Consider the following 21,976-nt stretch of genomic DNA (forward strand, 5'->3'; position numbering starts at 1 on the left):
GTGAAAGGGTATTTGGCTCTTGGTGGTTGTTTAGGGCTTGCGGGGGGGTTGCGGGTGCACTTAACCTCTTCACGACCGTAGCGGTTAATACCGCTACGGTCATGAAGGGGTTAAGCCCTCCCGCTACCCACCCGCAAGCCCGAAACAACCACCATTGGGGCTAATACCCCCTTCACCCACCCCCGCTACCCACAAGAAAAAAAAATACACACTCAAAAGCGCCACACTAAATAAATAATTAAATATAAATAAATAAATAAATATATATATATATATATATATATATATATATATATTACCACAACAACCCGTATACCCCCCTAACATACATGTATATGCACATCAATGATACTATAGGCCGGCGGGGGCCCTCGGGTGTTACCCGCAGGCTTGCAGTACCAATTCTGTGCCCCCCCCCCAATTAATGCCAAAACACATACATACTTATAAATAAATAACCCCCCCCTAACACATACAGTATAGTAATGGGCACAATTACTATTATCCACAAATGGATAATAGTGAATGTGCCCATTTTAAATACATAAAGAACAATAAATACATTAAATACATATTGCACTCACCCATGTCCGGCTGCCACGATGAAGGCCATCCTCATCTTCATCACCGTCCATGCCCCCTCCGCTGCTGCAAAACAGAAAAAAGAATAAAAACATCCAATGTAATGTCCCCTAACCCCTTAATCACCATAGCGGTTATTAACTGCTACAGTCATTAAGGGGTTAACCCACCCTCACCCACCACTCGGGAGGCCTACATACCCTCCCCCACTACCCACAAGGGAGGCCTACCCACATACACTTAGGGCCAATACCCCCTCCCCACACCCCCAGTACCCACAATAAAAACAATACACAGCCCCACAATAAACATCATTCTATTTATTAAATACATTACCCACCCCCTGTGCCACCCCTATGAATACATGATTTATCCTTTTACATACAGGGTTCATACCCCAGCCCCACGCGAGTCCCCGGCGGGCTAACGGGTCACCTGACAGACCTACAGGGTACCAGCAACATGTTTCACACAGGTTCTGGAGGCCTGTTGGTGGGTCCCGCCAAGCGCCATGGCCCCCAGGTTGTCTCCGCGGGTCACCGTGGGCCACAATTGGGTCCCCACGGTAGGCCCGCGGATGTCTGGGAGCGCTGGGTCAGACTCACAGGTGTCTGAGGGGCCTCGGGTGGTTCTCACGGGGGTCTGGGGACTCACAGGTGCTCACTACGGGTCCGCGGTGCCTCCATGGATGTGGTACCACCGGTTCTTCCCCGCACACTACGGGTCCACGATGCCCCCACGGATGTGAGGCCACCGGTTCTTCCCCACAGACTACGGGTCCACGGTGCCCCCACATATATATATATATATATATATATATATATATATATATATATATATATATATATATATGCATCATGTATACAATGTAAATGCAATGTTTTGAGTGGCATTTGAGGCTTTTGATTGGCATTTGAGGATTTTGATTGGAAGATCAGATTGGATTATTAAAGGAAATTTATTTTATTGTACTGTGTCTGTATGGAAAAGTGGTATTTGTAGTACAGCATGTTTTTGATAACCCTTCTACATGTATTTGTATATTGGTTCATCATGTGTGTGTGTGTGTGTGTGTGTGTGTGTATATATATGTATATATGTACATATGTGTATATATATATATATATATATATATATATATATATATATATGTGTGTATATATATATATATATATATATATATATATATATATATATATACATATATACATATATATACACACACACACACACACACACACACACACACACACATGATGAACCAATATACAAATACATGTAGAAGGGTTATCAAAAACATGCTGTACTACAAATACCACTTTTCCATACAGACACAGTACAATAAAATAAATTTCCTTTAATAATCCAATCTGATCTTCCAATCAAAATCCTCAAATGCCAATCAAAAGCCTCAAATGCCACTCAAAACATTGCATTTACATTGTATACATGATGCATACAATCTATGCACCATGTACATTCTGCAAATGAATGTTAACAATAACATATTCCAAACAAAATACCATTACATCCAGTAACATTTCCATTTGATATTTATATATATACAGAATCTTTTGCCCTTGTCAATCCACTGCTGGATGAATGTCTCCCCAAGGATATTCCATGTAATGTGGTACCATCCATTGTTACTTGTTGAGGTAGACAGTCTTCAACTTCTTCTAGTTCTATTCCATTTATTTAGATCAGTACAGAGTGGACACATTGGGGGCTATGCACAAAGCAGTGATAAGTGTTTTTAAGTGAGATAACTGCTTTATGGAGCAATTTATGGCGCAATTTTTTTAGCAATAACTGTGTTTTGATGATAAAAAGTCTTTTAAGCGCAATACTGCAGTGTTATCACTGCTTTGTGAATTGCGCTGCATGCAATATTGCACCATAAAGGCATTTATCTCACTTAAAAACACTTATCACTGCTTTGTGCATAACCCCCATTGATTGAACATCCATTTGATTTTGCTGAGATTGATACGGAGGCCCACATTCTTACTTGCTGTGGAAAGTTCTCTAATTTGTTTGCTAGAGGTACAGTATTCTGGACTTGTAGCAAAAATAACAATGTCATCTGTCATCTGCAAATCGTAGGTGACTCAAATAGTCATCATTGATTTTTATTCCTTTTTCTTCCCAATCCACAGTTCTTAAAGTGTTGTGAAAAGTTTTGGTGACATGTCTCCCTGTTGCACTCTCTTACTGATCCTTAGCTTGCTTAAATCCTCATGTAATCCAATTGTTAATGTGGCAATCTTATAAGTCACATACTGTACGACTTTAACATGCTCCATTGTGTTTTATCCACTGAGAAATCTCACTTCTAATCTAGGCTGGGCAAATTCCAGAGTCTGATACAGCCAATTAGTAAGTATTTTCATAAAAATATTGTACAGATGTAGTCAATCTTACTGTATTCTGTGCTTAAGGTGTTGTGACAACTTGCGTTTGCAGCCCCGAAAACAGAAAGGATTAACTCTGTGGGGGTCCATGCTTCTGAATGGGACCACAGCAGCATTACTCCAGCACTGACTTCAGTGCAATAATCCCCCAACCTGATCTCCATTCGCCTTCTATATCAGTGAATTTAGTGGAGGTATGGGGGTTCCACTCACTCCTGCAGCAGTTACTTGATCTCCTCTGCTCTGTGCGCCACCATTCCACCTCCCTGCTGCCTGCAGACATTGCCAGAACTCACTCTCCCTGCTCTATCCCCCTTGATGACATACGGTAAATGCCAGAATATGGGAATCTATGTCATCAAGTATTCCCACTCATGGTGCAGATGCAACTGCTGCAGGCAGCAGGGGGATGAGATGGCATGCAGAGGAGATCAGGAAAGTGTTGTAGGACTATGTGGAGCCCTTATACCGCCTCTCCATTCCACCATACAGGAATGAATGGAGATCAGGTGTGTGGGGGGGGGGGTTATTATACAATCAGAAGATTAACGCTACCGGGTCCCATTCCAAATCAGGGACCCCCCACAGCGTTAATCCTCCCGAGCTTCCATTTATAGTGGAAGTTGGTGCTTCTAACTTTGGCATCAGAGCAAACCTTTCCCAAAGGATTGGAACTAAGATGCGTCTTCACCCTTGTTCATTTTACTTGTATCAGATGTCTACAGCGAAAAAGAACTATGACATTGGGAACAAAAAACTCTTGGCCATCAAGGCTGCCTTTTCTGAATGGAGACATTTACTAGAAGGGGATATTCACCCAGTCACTGTCCTTACGGATCATCAGCACCTATTGTTAATCCGATCTGCAAAAAGATTGTCTGCCCGACAAGCTCAGTGGGCTTTATTCTTTTTGTGATTTCAGTTCCTAATCTTGTACTGCTCTGGTTCCAAGAATGGGAAACCAGATGCTCTGTCCAGACTATCTTCTAGCTCCTCTTCAGGCTTCGAACTGGATGAGACCGTCTTGCCCAAGAAGCATTTTCTCTGTGTCACTTTTTCTATGGATCTCCTCTCGTATTAAGGGAGCTTACCCAAATGAACCACTCGTATGTAGTCCCCCAAAGGACAACAATATGGTTCTACAGGATCGCCTTTGGACTTTTCAATATTGCCTATTTGTCTCGGAACATATAAGGCTAAAAGTGTTACAACTCATGCATGACTCCAAACCTGCCGGTCATCTTGGATTACATGAGACACAGGAACTATTATCCCGCTCTTTCTGTTGGCCAAATGTCAGCAACATTTTTGGAAATATGTACTATCTTTTGAGACTAGAAACAAGGCCCCTTGTGCCTCTTCTCTCAGCTTCCTACAGCCACTTCCTATGCCTACATGTCCATGGGACTCCATTTTCATGGATTTCATTGTAGAGTTACCCCCTTCCAGGGGAAACAATAGGATCCTGATGGTAGTGGACCATCTCTCAAAGATGAGCCATTTCATCCCTACCAATGATCTCCTTAATGCAGCCAAGTTGGCCAAGCTAATCATCTGGAAAATCTTCCACCTCCACGATGTCCCAGAGGAAGTCAATTGGACAGGGTAGAACAATTCACCTTCAAGTTCTGGAGGAGCTTCTGTGTCACCCTAGGAATCAGATTAAACATATCCTCCACTTTCCATTCCCAGTTCAGTGGCCAGATGGAAAGAACCAACCAGACTCTGGAGCAGTACCTACATCACTTCATTAACTACCTCCAGGACGATTGGACAGAGTTTTTACCAATCAAATTTTTTTCATACAATAAAACCCCTTTGTCGGTTAGAACTATGTTGGGCATTATTGTATGAACAATTTGTCAATTCTGGGTTCCATCGAGCCTTCGTTCTGGGCCTTTCCGGTTTTTTATCCCATTCCCGCCATCTCAGAGAGACACCCTGCTTTGCGAAAGATCCAAGAATGGTACAGGGGTGCTGATGATCGACACCGCAGAGCAGCTCCTTTGTTTCAGGTTCGAGACAAGGTCTGGCTTTCAACTAAGAACCTCTGTATGACGATCCCCTCCAGGAAGCTGGGACAAAAAATATATTGGACCTTTTGAAATTTTCTCACTGATTAACCCAGTAGCCTTACGGTTACAACTCTCTGACTCCATGAACATCCATTCAGTATTCCACATCTCCCTGCTAAAGCCGCTCCCTTTCTGGAATGCATTCTTCCTCCTTCTTGCCCTGTCCAGGCTAATAACAAGGAAGAGTTTATCGTCGAGAGGATCTTGGACTCCAGGTTATATCCAAGGAAGCTGCAGTGCCTGGATCAGGTACTGAAGAAAGATTTTGAGAGCCGGAGGGAAATATTCATGCCCCATGGCTAGTGACAGCCTTCCACAGAAGATATCCCACAAAACCAAGAAAGTAATCAACTGGACAGCAACCCTTTAGAGGGGCTAGTAATGCCAGGGGTGTCCCAGCAGGTATTGAACTCTGGTCCTCATCTTAGCTTGTAGTTCTACAGCTCTGTAACTGGAACTGCTGTTGCTGATTTCCTGATTTCCTCATTGCCTGCACCTGCTTCCTTAGCCAGGACTATATAAGACTTCCCCTTCCTGTTCTCAGTTGCCTGTTTATTGTGGTTCTTCCCAGTACTCAATCTTGCTGCATTTTTACTGTTACTCTTTACTTTGCTGTGTTCAAGATCCTGCTCAGACCTTACTATGCTTGCTTCTCCCAAGCCCTGACCTCTCTGCCTGTTTATGGACCACAACTCTTTGCCTGCCACCAGTCATGACTTCTGCTTTCTTCCTGCCCATCTTTTTCCAACCGCAAGCCCTGATCACTGCTTCATTCCGGACCATCACTACCTGCCTGCTAGCCTGTCAAAGCCACTGGACACCTGCAGTTGATCCCTATGACAGACTGACTGCTCTGTAGTTCATGACCTCTTCTTTGTCTCCTTTTTTTCCTGTTGGGGGATAACTACTGTCGCGGCCGAGTTTATTCTTTCCTTTGCCTGGTCTCGGCCGCGACAGTAACCGGGCGCGCGCCGGGGTGTCCTGTGCGTGCGCCGAAGCCTCGGAGGAGCGGTCCTCCGATCGGGGCTTCTCCCTCCCCTCTCCGGGTCCGCCGGGTCCCCCGGAACCCCCCACCGCCGTCCCCCACATCGCGGGACACCAGGGCTCCCTCGGGGAGCCCTGGGCCCGCGCGCATGGGGCGCAGGCACCCGATGAAGCGTGACCGCGCATCGGTGACGTGCGGCACGTTGAGGGGATTTGGCTAGCAAGCCGGGACATCTCCCGGCTTGTGGAACTAGCCAGCGAGCAATAAAATGTGTCGCCAGTGTATGGCATTGCTCCATTGTCCTGAAGTTTTTCTGTTCTTTAAGCAGCATGTAAAAAAATGCAAGGATTTTCTCTTCTTCTTGCACAGCTTCTTTCAAAATGTCAGTTGCAATTCCATCTGCCCAAGGGGAAGTCCCATTCTTCATTGATTTTATTGCCTTTGCACTTCTGGGAGTATGAACAGCACATCCTTGTTGGTTTCATCTCTTTATTCCTCTGCTAGATTATGCCCTGTATTGTCTGTATTCTCATAAAAATGAATGTAGAAATCCTCAGTCTTTTATTGTTGACCAATTGTCTTGTTTTAGTGCAATGTTTTGCTTTCTAAACTAGTGCAATGTTTTGCTTTCTAAACATAAGTCGCTGCTTTGTCGTTTTGTTAGGCTTTTGTTATCTTTGATAGTATGTTTCACAATATTTCAGTTACATTTTCTTATATCTTCACTTGCGAATCGTATAGCATAGTTGTGAATATTCCATTATTTTTCTTGTGTCTTGGGATTGTTTCCTTTTTTCTCGTGTTCTGTGTCTTATTTGATATTTTCTTATTCCTTTTCTTGTTAGCGGTTTCTCCAGGTTTTCTTTGCACTTTGAACTACAATCTACATAAATCCTTCATATTGTTTGTTAAAGTGTCCCCATGCATTTCAAGTGATTTTTTTTAGTTCTAGTTTACATTTTCTGCTGTTATCCTTGAGGTTCCTGATAGATTGTTTTTTGTCTCCTTTTTAATCAGTTTTCTTTCCATCTTGGCATTCAGATGTAATTTCCAGCGAACCAATTGGTGATCATTCCTTGTGTCATAACGGTCAAGGACTGTGAAGTCTTCAATCACATACATGTCTCTTGTTAGCTAGAATATAGTCAGTTTCATTCTTTTTTCCATTGGGTCCAATTTCAATTTTCTCATTGGATTCTTCTTGAAGAATGAATTCATGATGTAGAGGTTTTCTCATTCAGCAAGTCTGCCAATCGGTCTCCATGTTCATTCCTGTTGCTGTTGCCATAGTTACCCATGGATTTTTCATCTTTCTACTGGGCACCAATCTTTGCTTGTTTGAGATTTCAATCATCTTGTGGTGACCATTTCCTTTGTTAAGTTGGTTGACTTCATGGTAGAAGTCTTCACTTAATTTTCCATGTGACTTGATGTTGGGGCATACAGACTTCACATTGTTCAAGTTTATCTCTTTGTCAACTGATTAACAATTCTGATTTCTCTTTCCGATGAGCTTTCATACTCCACTATGTGGTTTCTCTATCCTTTGTTAATGATGAAGTTTACTCCACTGATTCTTCCATTTTATATACCTCTATCATAGGTGTCCACTTTCGAGCTCAATGAGGCCTTTATCTTCTCTTCTTACTTCACTAAGGCCAACAATATCCCATTTCAAACTCGTCTTCCAGTTCTTGCAGGGCTGCTTCACTAGAGAGAGTTTGGCAGTTGTACTGTAGGTAGCCGGACTGAGGTTTGTAAAATACATTAAAGCTGCAGTTCAGTCAATATCCTGCATGTGTGTTATTTTTAATAAATCAGTTCTGTAGTAAGAAAAAATACTTTTAGCATTTTCTGTTTTAAAAAAAACAACTTTGAAAGACCAATTTTATTGTATTCTATTTTAACAGCCATTTGCTAAGGCATTGCCCCTTCATGTCCTGTCACAAGCTCTGGCACACCCCTTTGTCAGCTCTGCCCTCCCTCTAGCACATGTCAGTGCAGGAGTGCTCATGAATATTCATGAGCTTCCACTGAGAGACAGAAGCAGAAGAAAAACAGATCCCTTCACTAATTATGTCACCAAATTTCGCTTATCAATACATGGAGAACGAATTGACATGCAGCTATACAGTTCTTTAGGTAACTAGAGATTGCACACATGAAACTATTGAAGTAAAAAAATAAATAATAAAAAAAAAAAGACTGAACTGCAGCTTTAAGTACTGTGCAACAAGAAAATAAAAATGTCCTACATTTATTTCACTGCTTTCAGGACACCAAATGAGAAGTTAGGAAAGTTTTGAGAAAAATAGAGAAAAGATAGCTGGGCCCAGCAAAAAGGAAACAGAAACAAAAAGAGACAGAGACAAGTGGTGCACTGATTGCAAGAAAAAAAATGCATTTTACTTTAAACAAAACTTTACAAGCAGCCCTGTCACACCCTGCCACAATATATACTGTGTGTATATATTGCGTGTGTATATATATTTATGACATGAGTGGGATTATTGCCTTTGCTTCTCATCCCAGGCTATGCTTAAAAGCTGTTTTTAAAGCAGCATGCATTGGCTTAAGGGTTTACTATGTTATGTGGTCTTGAGACAAAAGGTGGCACTGTGTGCTCATTTGCATGTCATTTCTCAGAATCCCTTCCTGCAGTGGAAGCACTGTATGCTAGGTGATGGACTGTTGATTCTCTGGCCCCTCTAACACTGTAAGTCCCATTAATGAGTGGGCAGTGTTGGGAGTAGATCATGCAGGCCTGTCATATTGTTCTGTGTGTGTAATATCAATAAAGTTCAGGAATAGCCTGTTATTATAATGGGCGGGAGGGGGGGTGGGGTCTATGACTGTAGGTAGGCTGGCTTACAAGTCACTCCCCAAGGTAGGAGGGGGGTTTCGCTCTAGAGTTAGAGTAAGTGTATTCTGGGGGAGTTCCGCGCTGCCCTCCATGCCCCCCACCGCAGCAAGGGATTCTGGGAAATTACATGCAAATGAGCACACAATGTGTCACCTTTTGCCTGGAATATCCATTGACATGGAGCCCATATAAGCAAATGCATCTCTGTTTACACAGCTTTTAAGCACAGCATGGGACTAGCAAAGCAAGTCAAACCACTCACAGACATTATTTCAACCTTAATGGGTCTCATCAGTGTGAGGTTGGTTTATACTTGTGTAACATAGCCTTCTGGCAGTTACTTCTTTTTCTGGGTGTTTCCTCTGTCAGTCCTGTTAGTGCAGGCAGTGGAAAGGTTAATTCCATTCATAGGCCTGTGTGTGTGTATTCCAGCCTTGAATAATGTATCTGTATTCAAGGGCAGGCCTAGCAACTCTGAGGATGTCAATCTGAGGGGTGGATATTGGTTGGAACGCCCCCTGATGTGTGTGGGCCAATCTGTATACGGCTCTGGCTGGCTATGAGTCAGAGTTAGAGACACTCCCCAAAGATATTCAAATTGGGACATCCTCCTAAATTGTCAGTTAGTCAGTTAGTTAGTTGAGTTGAGTTGATGGAGAGTTAGAGAGAAGAGAGCAGAGAAAACCATCTCTCCCTTCCCCCCATTGCTGGGTGGGAAGGGAAGGGTTATTAGGCTGTTTAGGCAGAGCTGAGAGAGAGAGAATATGGAGAGAAGTAGGCAGAGGAGGAATGAGACATGTGAATCCTGTTTCTCTGTATTGGAGCTGTCTGTGAATAAAACAACATAAAAGACATTGCTGGGTGTGTGTTCCTGTCTCTGGATGAAGGAGTGTCAGTGGGGGTCCATCCCCTGAAGATCTACAGGGGATCCTCGCTGGCTGGAGGCGCTGTACCAGAGGAAGACACCAAGGTAATCTGTCCCTCCTGTTCCCTGTCCTGGCTCTCCCCACACCACCGCGGAGCCCTCAGCCCTCAGCCCTCCTGTTACCAGCAGGTTACAGCACAAACACCTGAGAGTAACCAGAAAGTAGCGTACCCCCAAATCTCACTTAGGGGGGTATGATAAAAGGGTTACACTTGCTTTGCAATATTTCTAGGCTGGGTACGTTTACCATATACATTTTAAGTTATGGTGGGTGCATGTCATTTCCCAGAATCCCTTGCTGCGGTAGAAGCACAGTATGCTAGGTGATAATAGTTGAAAGACAGGGTTGCAGACCTGTCTAAGACATGTGCATGTGCTCACAAGTGATATTCTTTATTGGCTATATGCCAACGGTGGAGGTTTTTTGTTGCCTTTTGCACCTCCCATAACTTAAAATGTGTATATACACACACACACACACACACACACACACACACACACACACATTGGAAAGAAAGAAAAATGCCCTCAAGTTATAGGAAGTGATTTCCCAATAGCATTCCCTAGCACTTCCAACATTATCTTTACCAATTGTATACAAATATAAACACAACTTCATGGTACTATACATATACTTTCACACAGTGGCCGCCAACAACCTAACATCCAGGCAGACCAATTAATTAGTACACCATCTGTCTTGTTTTATGAAGTTAAGTCATGTCTTTCCTTACCACTTTACACCCAATAATATCCATGTGCAAACATGCCCCTTTATTCTGCCTATGTACTGTAGCTATAACCTAAACTATACAAGCTTTGCGTGTTTTCCGCTGCAGTACTTTTTCTAATTAATATAATCTGTGTAAGCTCCCTCCAATCTTGCAGTAATGCTTTCCGTCATTGCCATGCAATATAACTCATCACACATACTCCTTTCTGTTTATGTTTACTGCTTGCAACTCAGTATCACTGGTTGTGGTTGCTCACCAGAGAATCTTGAATGACCACTGAAATATGTGTCTGTATATCCAAAAGTATCCTATAGAGAGGAGAAATGGATTGTGCGTTTTAACTCATACCCCATTGATTTAAATCCTACATTATAGACATTATAATAAGAACAACATAAAATGGTCCAAACAATGGACAACTTGTTAAAGATTTGGAATCCTCCTGAAAATAATTGTGCTTCAGCCTAGGGGAACTCAGCCTGTTTCTCGGTATTTATTATTGTTATCAAAGTCATGCTGCTCCTCTCCCATTCCTATACTGCTGCACTGTACCTCGTTCACCTTCTGTAAAGTCTCTTTGCCATACAGTATGTAGTATATGTATGTCCCATGACTCTGCTCTGCAGAGATGTTATACCCTTATAATGCAATTTCTTTCGTCAAAGCAAGATATAATTTACAAAAACGTACTGTGGTGATGCAAATATTAATTATATCTAGTCCTATCAACTACAAATAAACATATCTCTAAAAATAGTATTCAACATATAATCATAACGAAGTGTACAGTACCTACAGTATAATGTGGCAATTTAAACTTTAAATAGTCTAAAAACAGGTGCAGCTCCTCTAGTAGAAAGCCTTCCAAAAAGGCTACAAAGAGTCTAAAATCCCCCAAAATAAAGGTGCCCAACTCCTGTATGAAAACCAACAAGACAAACACAAATATACTGTAGTGGCGAGAAAAAGTTTGTGATCCCCTTAGGTTTTGAACATATATTAAACCTAAAATGTTATTAGATCTTAATCTAAGTCCTAATAATAGATCAAGATAACCTGATCAAACAAATGACACAAAAAATGATACCATTTCAACATTTATTTATCCACAAATGATTCAACATTCAATATCCCTGTGTGTGAAAAAGTATGTGAACCTTTAGATTCATTACTTGGCGGTACCCCTTGAGCAGCAATGACTTCAACTAAGCGTTTCCTGTTACTGCTGGTCAGTGTCTCACATTGGTTTTAGAGCATTTCGGCCCATTCCTCTTACAGAACTGCTTCAACTCAGTGACATTTGTGGGCTTCCTTCCATGGACAGCTCACTTGAGGTCTTGCAACAACATTTTAATGTGGCTTAGGTCGGGAAAAAGAAGCACACCGAGCACACCAGAGGTAAGTAAATTGTATATTTAAACAAGTAAAATAAGCAAGTAGCAACTTACAATTGAGTAAAATGTAGTGAGTGAGTCACAATACACTGCGCCTTCGGCCGTTCCAGATGCTAGACAAGTGTGGTATCAGCCGGTTTCAAATCCTGCGCGCTTGGACTAGCTTGATAGTGCTGGCGATTCTACACTTCCGGGTTGTGTCTCACCGAAGGAACTCTGCATACAGGAGGCTGGTGTGAATCCAGAAAGCTGCGTTAGATAATGCGGCAAACACTGATCAGGAATCAGCTGTGCCAGAACCGCTACGCGTTTCAAACAATTCTGTTCTTCATCAGGGGTATAGATCCTGACTTTGACTAGGCCATTCTAAAACGTGGAATTTCTTCTTCTGCAGCCATTCTTTTGTAGATCTGCTTAGGATCATTGTCTTGCTGCATGACCCACTGTCGGTACAGGATCAGCTCACGGGCTGATGGCCTGACATTCTCCTCTAGAATCTTCTGAAACAATGCAGAATTCATGGTCGTGTCAATGATGGCAAACCATCGAGGTCCACAGGCAGCCAAGCAGCCGCACCACCATCACACTCCCACCACCATGCTTGGGATGAGGTTCTTCTGTTCGAACGCAGTGTTTGGTTGTCGCCAAACATAACCTTTCTCATTGAGGCTAAAAAGGTTCTACCTTTGACTTGTCTGTCCAGAGAATATTGTTCCAGAAGTCGTATGAATCATTTATGGGCTCTTTGGTAAACTTTAGATGGCCAGAATACTGATGATGAAATTAAAAATGTTTGATTTGCTATTAAGTTAAAAACCAAACAGAGTGTGATGCTCAAGATTTTTTTCAGGGTAGTATTTTTTTTTTGCAGACTAAAGTCGAGCATAAATATTGTAATTATTTAATTGAAGCAGCTTGCTCAAGTTCTTGTCAGCTCTGCATATTTCTTCTACCTTACTGTATCCAAAGTCAAGGGTCTATAAAAAATGCTCTTTCAACAATTACAGTATGTGCTTATTTAACTTATTTTCATCAGAAATAGCTTACATGAAATATTTCCCATGAAGTCAATTTACTGTAGATTCCATTCTTCAGTTAAACAGATGTTCTTCTCTCATAATTTACATAATTTCAGCTTTTTATGTTGAAGATGTCTACAGGTACAGTAGGGATGAATACTTGTGGTTGAGAACCTGTTCTTTAAAATAGAAAATCTTCCTTTAAGACACTGTTCCAGTTCCACATGGCCACTATGAATTTATGTCCATTTTATGAAACAATTTCATTAGCAATCTATACAGTACATGTAAATTATTTCATAATTCTTATTTGCTTAATGGATCAGACAGTTTCAAATTAATTTTCTGTAACATTGGAACGTTCTATGGATCAGCAGCTGACTCTTCATTATTATTCTTTATAGTTTATTGTGGGTCACCTTTTTTCCTTCATTCCGCCGGTCTTGTCAGGCGCATGCAGTTTAATATTCTGCGCAGTGATTTTATTAACTCATACTGGATGTTGTAATCCAGTCATTTCACTTTGTCTTTTTTTTTCCGTTATCATCAATTTTTCTCAAGCTGAATCCAGAAAAGACTTATCTTCATACCCTTCCTTGTTCTTCCTATATTTGACCTCATTTATTTTCACTGCGATTTAGCTGATATGAATTTTCTAAGTGAAGGTGATCTTCAATGACTCATTTATGTATTGCTTGCAAATCAATGCAACAGTTGTTAGCTGCGACCATTAGTTATTTGGACCTTGTTTAATGTTCTGGTATTTTTTGTTTCTGCTATTCAATTTTTTTTAAAATATATTTTGTACATTGCATGTACTATACAAAAAATTCCGTAGTAAACTTTGTAAATGTAACCCCTATTCCTTGGCTATGAATGATGTCACATCAGATGATTCCAGAATGTAATTGCTCAGTCTCTCTGGCCATATAGATGGTGCAGAGTAAGTGCATAGTTTGGTGTGGATGAAAGCGTAGCATAGAAATGGGCATCAGGAAGTTTTATAAAAGAAAAAAGGTGTTTATTGAACAGTAGTCCAAAAGCAGTTCACATACTGTATATTAACATAGGATATACCTTAACAAAACGTGTGACATAATAACTCAGGGGATTCATCCTGTAGTAGGTTCCGATCCTACCCAGAGGAGGTACTTGACTTGTGCTACCCATTGAAAAAGATGATGTGGAAACAGTTTGAAGAGAGATCCTGATGCATTGAGAACCTCAGTCAGAACGCTGAAGAACCTCCTTTCACAAGAATGGGTGGAGCTATATATAGAGTGCCCTCTGTTAAGACTCACCACAGGGGGGTGAATACACTTGTTACTGTGAAAATTCATTTTATTGGACTAGGCCCCCCTTTTTATAACAATACATAAGATCCCACTTATTTTGTGCCCCTGTTGAGATCCTGGCCTGTTCTGTGCAGGTTACTATTACCCTCTAGTCAAGGCATGGAACTGCTTCTTCCTCTGGAGCTATGAAGTCTGTATATGGGGATCCACTCGTGGGGCTGATTCTCTGACATCCCAGAGCCCTCTCTAGCTGGCCCTCTGTGGCATGTCTGCATTCCCTCTCTGGGACCTACATATTTCTTCTGACCATTGTCTTAGGATCCTAACTACTAAGGCACTGTGTCTGGCTAAAACATAACAAAAAGGGAGGCCTAATCTCTCCTATACTTGGGGAACCTTCCCCTACCTCTACTTATTGGAACAAGCCAAAAGATCTGTATAGACTGAGAGCAGCAACATGTGCTGCAGTGGCCCAGAGGAGAACTGGGAGCATCACAGGAAGACAAGCACCCCCTGCTTCATCACTGGGATCCAGGAACCAAAGATCTGCATAGTGGCAGCCGTAGCAAAATAATCTTTCAAATTCTTCTTCACCAAAGTAAAAGGAGAGATCTGGAGTGACAGCAACAGGGTCCACGAAGGAACCATTTTGGTGGAAAGATATGCAAGGCACAAAAGCATCTCAGATTATTATTATTATTATTAACTTCAAGCGCCAGAAATGAAGATGAACTCCATAGAACAGGACCTAAGAAAGTTGTAGCAGGGTCCCCCTTCCTTACCTCCGGTGTGAGGGGGAACTGCTCAGCTCCTCTGGCAGACCAAATGTAAGTTGTGGTGCCCATCTGGGAATCGCGGAACTACAACTCCCAGAAACCTCAGGTTGGGGATAGGTCACATGGGCCATCCCAGCCAATGAGGAGCAAGTGGCCATTTTGTGGATCTGGATCTCCTCCGCGGGACAAGAAGCCCGCGTGGTTAGACCTGAAGGAGCCACCAAGGAGTGCGGACTTGTCTAGGGAGCAAGTAAGCCCCTGGACTAGGCCAGAACGTGTCCCTAGGGCCCCAGTTAGGCCCTGACCACTATTGAGCATAGTATTGCAGGGAAGGCCCTAGATAGGGACCCTCCCATATAGAGCTGCAACACGCACCACTGCGCCGTTGGACGGACATCCACGCGGTGACCTGTGGACTGCGAACGGCCTCATATGTGGCTGCCAGAAGCAAGGCACTCCAGCTGGAGTCATCACCACGTGTGTGGCCTGGAGCGTAATGTGTGAGGGGATTTATGTTTGAGGCCCCGCTGCGTGGGACCTGATCCAACTCTGTTCCACAAGTGTTCCCTGGTCAGGACCATTGACCAGGAAGGTACCACTGTGCACCTACACTTTACAGGGGGTAGCACTACCTCACATTTGGGTGGGCTTGGTCTGCGGACACCGGGGTTCTAGGTGCCTAGTGTACACACAGTACTTTGGGGGACCACCATTGATGTTACTGCATTACATTGTATTGTGTTGATGTGATATATTGTTCTCTTTGTTATACTGTAATACAGTAAAGCAGTTATATTATACCAGGTTGTATAGTAGTTATTGGTTCCTATGAGGAGTCATCCCGCTTATGCTTGGATCCTCATAGGTGGAGGCGCTGCACCGCAAGATATAGCACCCCAGGCTACCCAGAAGCGGAGACTTTGGTCTTCTGTGAGCCTCATAGGTAACAGCAGCACTCGTAATCGCCCGCGGTTTCCCTTAGGCATAGGGGAAAGGGGGTTACAGAGATTTACTTGTTACTCTTCAGATAATCCATGAATTTGGACTTTACTTTTAAGATTTCAAGTGACAAGGTTTTTGCATTTTTTTTTAATTATTATTTTTTACTGTTTGTCAAACATTTGACTTGTACGTTTCTAAATTGCTAAAACTTTTAAGGCATATTGAGGATACATACTGACGGTACTGAATGGGATAAGCTATTGGTAACATGCTAAATGTCTTCCAAATCCAATACTCAAATGAAAGTTAGTTGTAAATTATATGTTTCTCAAAATGGGCTTATACTACAGCTAAAAAATACACAATGACCATCTTAATTGGAGAATATTGGTCTATTCCTGGAAGAAAGTGAAGTCAATAGCGGTTAAATACTTGATGTTTAGGTTTCAAAGGTTTAGCGTTGAAATTGTTATTACCGGTAATACTGTATAATTCAAAAGGTGCATGAAAAATTAGTGGGAATTTTTACTTTTAACATTTCCTTTAGGGGTAGAGGGGAAGCAAGTGCAAAAAGATTCTACATTAGGAATATAGTTATCTTATATTTTGGTTTAAGTGTGTTTAGTTGCCATGGAAATGAGACCTCTGAATGTATATAGGAAAATAGAATAATAATAATGTTCTTGAATGTTAAAGGGATACATTCCAATATCAGAAGAGGCAATATCTTAAAGCATGTAAAATAAAATCAAGGCTGATATGATACGACCTAACAAAAAACTTTAACAAAAGCTTATTTCCCGGGTTAACTTGAATGTACTGCTGCTGTATACAGGCATACCCCGCATTAACGTACACAATGGGTCCAGAGCATGTATGCAAAGCGAAAATGTACTTAAAGTGAAGCACTACCTTTTCCACATGTCGATGCTTCGGTACAGGTAGGGAGCTGGTATTGCTGTTCAGGGCGTGCTGACAGGCGCATGCGCGAGCTGCCGTTTGCCTATTGGGCGAGGGTAATCAGCGCGTCAGTACTACGGCGGTCTGTAGGGCAGAATAAGTGTCCATACTCGCAAAGCGAGCGTACGGACACAGCGGTATGGTGCTATTGAAAATATGTCCTTACTCACCAGTGTACTTAAAGTGAGTGTCCTTAAACCAGGGTATGCCTGTATGTTGAGGTTGTCCTCGCCTCTTTTGCATAGCATTAGCTCAAATGTCAGTTAAAGTAATAGGAGGCCATTGTTACATTATATACACAGCATTTCACGCATTGTTAATGAGCTTTGAATATCCCTGTTAGCCCTTAACAATACGTCAACTGATGTTAACATATCGTGAAGTATTTAACAGAGTTCTGAGTATTTACCCCAATGAGAATACTCTTTGTACGTACATGATTCTGTACCATGGATAGATCATTTACGTACAAGTCCACAACTGATGAAAATGATTTCCTCTGTTGCACTAGAGCAGGGGTACGCAAACTGGGGGGCGTGAGATTATTTTTTGGGGTGGAGGGGGCGCAGCGTTTACAGAGGCCCCACGCTTTTTCCCAAGGCATTTAAATGCCGCGTATCGCACGAGGCTTCTGTAACTACCTTACTGTAATTCAGTTGGCTTCGGTTGATGCATCGCCATGGCAATGCGGTGTCAAATGATGCTGTAGGGTCACATGACTCCACTGCGTCATTTAACGGCGGCACACAGGTAAGGACGGGGGGGCACAAGCACTGGCGGAGAGCAGGCATGGGGGAGCAGCACCAGATATTTGTGCACCCCTGCACTCGGGGACATAATATTATGTGATCATGCTTTTTTAAGTAGAATCTGGAGGTTTCCCACATATTTAATTGATTTGATAGTTTGTTGGAAGAGCTCTAAATGGTCTAAGAGAGCATACACAGGATTTTCCCCACTTAATTTTGGAAAAAACCAAACACTGTTTTACGAGGAATTGTTATTGTTTGTTTGAAGGTATAAGAATGAATCTTGAATTAAAGCAGCAAAACAAGAAAAATCCTATTTAAAAAAAAAATCAGTTCTGTTGTATTAGACCAATGGTGTGCAAACTGGGCGGGGGGCGCAGGATTTTTCTGGAGGGGGGGTGCGGGCGGTTGCAGAGGCCCCGCACTCTACCCCAAGGCATTTCAATTAAATGCCGGGGGACCACACGAGGCTTCTGCAACCTCAACTTAACTTTATCAAGGCAAGAGATAAAGTGCTCTGTGTAGCACAAAACATGTTGGTAGGGTAATGCCTTGCCCTTTTTCCTTCCATGACTATTACATTTTTTATGGATAACGCACTTTCCTCTTAATTTCTTGTTCGGATGATTCCGGTTGTGCTCTGCCATTTCTCTCTCTTATCAGCGACCGTTTAGAAAGCCATATTCCCTTCCTCATTTGAAACAGGCTGACATGCACCTTATTGAGCCCTGCTTTTGGCAAGTAAGACCTCGTCCAGGTTAGATGCAAGCGCACTGGTGCTCAAGCGCTGTGACATCAGGCACTCATGTTCATCGGGCGATTCCTGGCTAGCTAGTTGCGTGTGTAGGAGGGCGTGCCGGTGACGTCACGTGAGTTGTTCACCCTCAGTGGCTGAATGACGCACGTGATAAGGGCAAGTGCGAAAATACAAAAATATTTGTCTCGGCAAGCATCGCACCTCTGCACGCTCACGTGCACGTATGCGCGCAGTATGGATGGGGGGATTGAGGTTTTTTGTTTTAATCGCGAGCGCGCTCTCACCCTGGACGAGGCCTAAGTATCACAAACAGATCTGTTGCTATGTTCCAAACAGCAGACTATTGTTACAGCTTTCAGAGTAATATATAATGTGTTACACTTAGTCATATAATGTTACATATCAGCTGTAGCATTTGACAGACTGCAGCACAAAGTTAGGATGCGGCCATTTCGTTAGGCACACAATCAGGATTTTTACACATTTATAACAGGAGCACCAAAAAATTGCAAGCTTAGGTAAGAATGCAGAATTATACATTGTCACGTGCTTTGCTTATAAAACAAGGGGGGGTGTACTGTAGTACTGCTGCTTTAATTAAATTGCATCTACTGTAGTTGTGAATTACAGTAAGTGAGACGGACAAAAATGAACATGGTAAACCCAACAGCTAATAATATCTACAGTGTGTTAAAAAGAAAAGCACATCTGAATAGTGGTTGCAGAGAAAGGAAGAAAGGCCAGTGTGTTTTAGAGAAACTACTGTAAAATATACCTTTTTACTACAACACCTATAATAGTGAAGCACTCAGTATCTATAAAGTATTGGAATAAGTAAAGTAAACATAATGAAGAAATAATAGATTCGGAAGTCTACTGCAAATCAGATGGAAAAGTTCTATATGCAAAACAGATACACAAGTTCTATACCACTAATTGGCTGAAGTTATAGTGCTGGCATGCAGGATTTTACTATGCATTTTTGAGATGTGTTCAGGTAATGCTTTCTTTCTTATAGGACTGTTTTGTTCAGTCTGACCTCTGCGGTTGTTCTTGTCATTACTACTGACTGGATAAGCTGGGACAAGCTGAATCGTGGATTTCTGCCTAGTGATGAGGTCTCAAGAGCTTTTTTGGCTTCATTTATCTTGGTATTTGACCTTCTTATTGTTATGCAGGTATGTTGCACTGATTTATTTTAACCTGTTTTCACTACAAACTTGTTTTCCATCATATTAATGACTTACATTTATGCAAATGTATCCTAGTCATAAAGTGGTGTTTTACTTTATAGCCATTTATAATATTTTGTAATTTGGTTGTCCAGGTTTATTTGTTTTACAGGGTGTTTCAGTTTTATTTTCACATATAGTAGGCTTCACAGACATATAACCATGATAACTCTGTAGATTGAATCTTAGAGTTTTAAACTTTGTGTTTATTTTTTTAAATAAAATACAAAAACATGAGTAACAGGATGCAAAAGCTATTTCAGCACAAACATAAAAGATAGTCAGGGGATACATTATGTTGGAACTGGCTCTGATATTCAGAACTTGGAGAAAGGATAGGAGTTTATTCAATTCAAATAATAGTTCATGGAAGCTGAAAAACACATTGCATTGTTGGCTGGATTGTATCAGAAGCCCAGTACCCAATGTGTATGTTCTCCCCAGGGAGAAAGCAGAGTATTATTCAAAAGTAGCTTTTAAAATAGACATTTATCAAATGTAATCAAATTAATTAAAATGTGTGAACATTGCAACTAGTAAATCTATAATGTTAAATTATTCATAAATATTTCCTTACAGTTTGTTCCAATATGAATTAAATAGTTTTTTTTTAATAACTGCAAATATTAGCTAATCAATTTCTACAACAGATACATTTAATTAATAAAACTGCTGGTGATCTCACTATTCATTATGGCCAGTAGATTACACACAGTTAAACTTAATGAACCTGTCTCTTTCTCGAGTAATTATTACAACCTTCCCTCCCCTCTTTGATGCTTAGGAATTTATTACATTATGTTGTACATTGGTAGGTTCACTGAATATTTTTCAATTAGCCTCTACTTTTAACTCCAAGAGTTTGATGCAATAATTCTCTCAACACACATCTACAGTACAGGCATACCCCGCATTAACGTATGCAATGGGACCGGAGCATGTATGTAAAGCGAAAATGTACTTAAAGTGAAGCACTACCTTTTTCCACTTATTGATGCTTGTACTGTACTGCAATCATCATATAAATGAATAACTGATGTAAATAACGCATTTGTAACACGCTCTATAGTCTCCCCGCTTGCGCACAGCTTCGGTACAGGTAGGGAGCCAGTATTGCTGTTCAGGACGTACTGACAGGCGCATGCGTGAGCTGCCGTTTGCCTAATGAGCAAGATGTACTTACTCGCGAGTGTACTTAAAGTGAGTGTCCTTAAACCGGGGTATGCCTGTAGTGCATATTGGTCTTTTAACCTCTAGGGCAGGGTGGGCAACTCCAGTCCTCAAGGGTCACCAACAGGTTAGGTGTTTAGGATATCCCTGCTTCAGCACAGGTGGTTCAATCAGTGGCTCAGTCTATTCATTTTTGCCCTTTGAGAAACTTGTGCATGTACACAATAGACAATGTCGTGTCTGACTGCTGCCACAGAAGGCAGCAGGATCTACAGTATTTGAAAAATAGTGAAAAGTGAGACTTGGTTACATAGTTACATAGTAGATGAGGTTGAAAAAAGACATAGGTCCATCAAGTTCAACCTATGCTAAATTTAGACAACAGATACTTTATCCTATATCTATACTTACTTATTGATCCAGAGGAAGGCAAACAAAAAACCCCATTAAGGGGAAAAATTAATTCCTTCCTGACTCCAAGAATTGGCAATCGGATTAATCCCTGGATCAACATCCTTCCCATGTATACTTATTTGGTATATCCATGTATACCTTTCCCATCTAAAAAGATGTCCAACCTTTTTTTGAACAAATCTATTGTATCTGCCATCACAGTCTCCATGGGTAATGAATTCCACATTTTAACTGCCCTTACTGTAAAGAACCCTTTCCTTTGTTGCTGGTGAAATTTCCTTTCCTCCAACCTTAAGGGATGGCCCCGAGTCCTTAGTACTGCCCGTGGGATGAATAGTTCTTTTGAAAGCTCCTTGTATTGTCCCCGAATATATTTGTATATAGTTATCATATCCCCTCTTAGACGCATCTTTTCTAATGTAAATAAATCCAATTTAGCTAGCCTCTCCTCATAAGTTAGATTGTAAATCCCCTTAATTTGGTGGCTCTTCTCTGTACTCTCTCTAGTTCCATAATGTCTTTTGTTGGGATTGGTGCCCAAAATTGTACTCCATATTCAAGGTGTGGTGTTACTAGTGCTTTGTAAAGGGGCATAATTATGTTTACTTCCCTTCCATCCATTGCCCGTTTCATGCAAGATAAGATCTTGTTTGCCTTTGCAGCTACTGCCTGACATTGGGTACTATTGCT

The 21,976-nt window shown here is 41.6% G+C and overlaps 1 protein-coding gene across 2 annotated transcripts in view; it reads left to right on the forward strand.

The window, feature by feature from the left end:
• Window positions 1-21,976, forward strand: part of TMEM117 (transmembrane protein 117) — a 427,961-nt gene that overhangs the window by 362,501 nt on the left and 43,484 nt on the right. For both annotated transcript variants that reach the window (XM_075600117.1, XM_075600116.1), the window contains exon 6: window positions 19,489-19,648. In XM_075600117.1, coding sequence (XP_075456232.1) covers window positions 19,489-19,648 — 160 coding nt within the window. The remainder of the gene's footprint in view (window positions 1-19,488; window positions 19,649-21,976) is intronic.

Source organism: Ascaphus truei, chromosome 5 (genome assembly GCF_040206685.1).
Source record: "Ascaphus truei isolate aAscTru1 chromosome 5, aAscTru1.hap1, whole genome shotgun sequence".
NCBI lineage: Eukaryota > Metazoa > Chordata > Amphibia > Anura > Ascaphidae > Ascaphus > Ascaphus truei.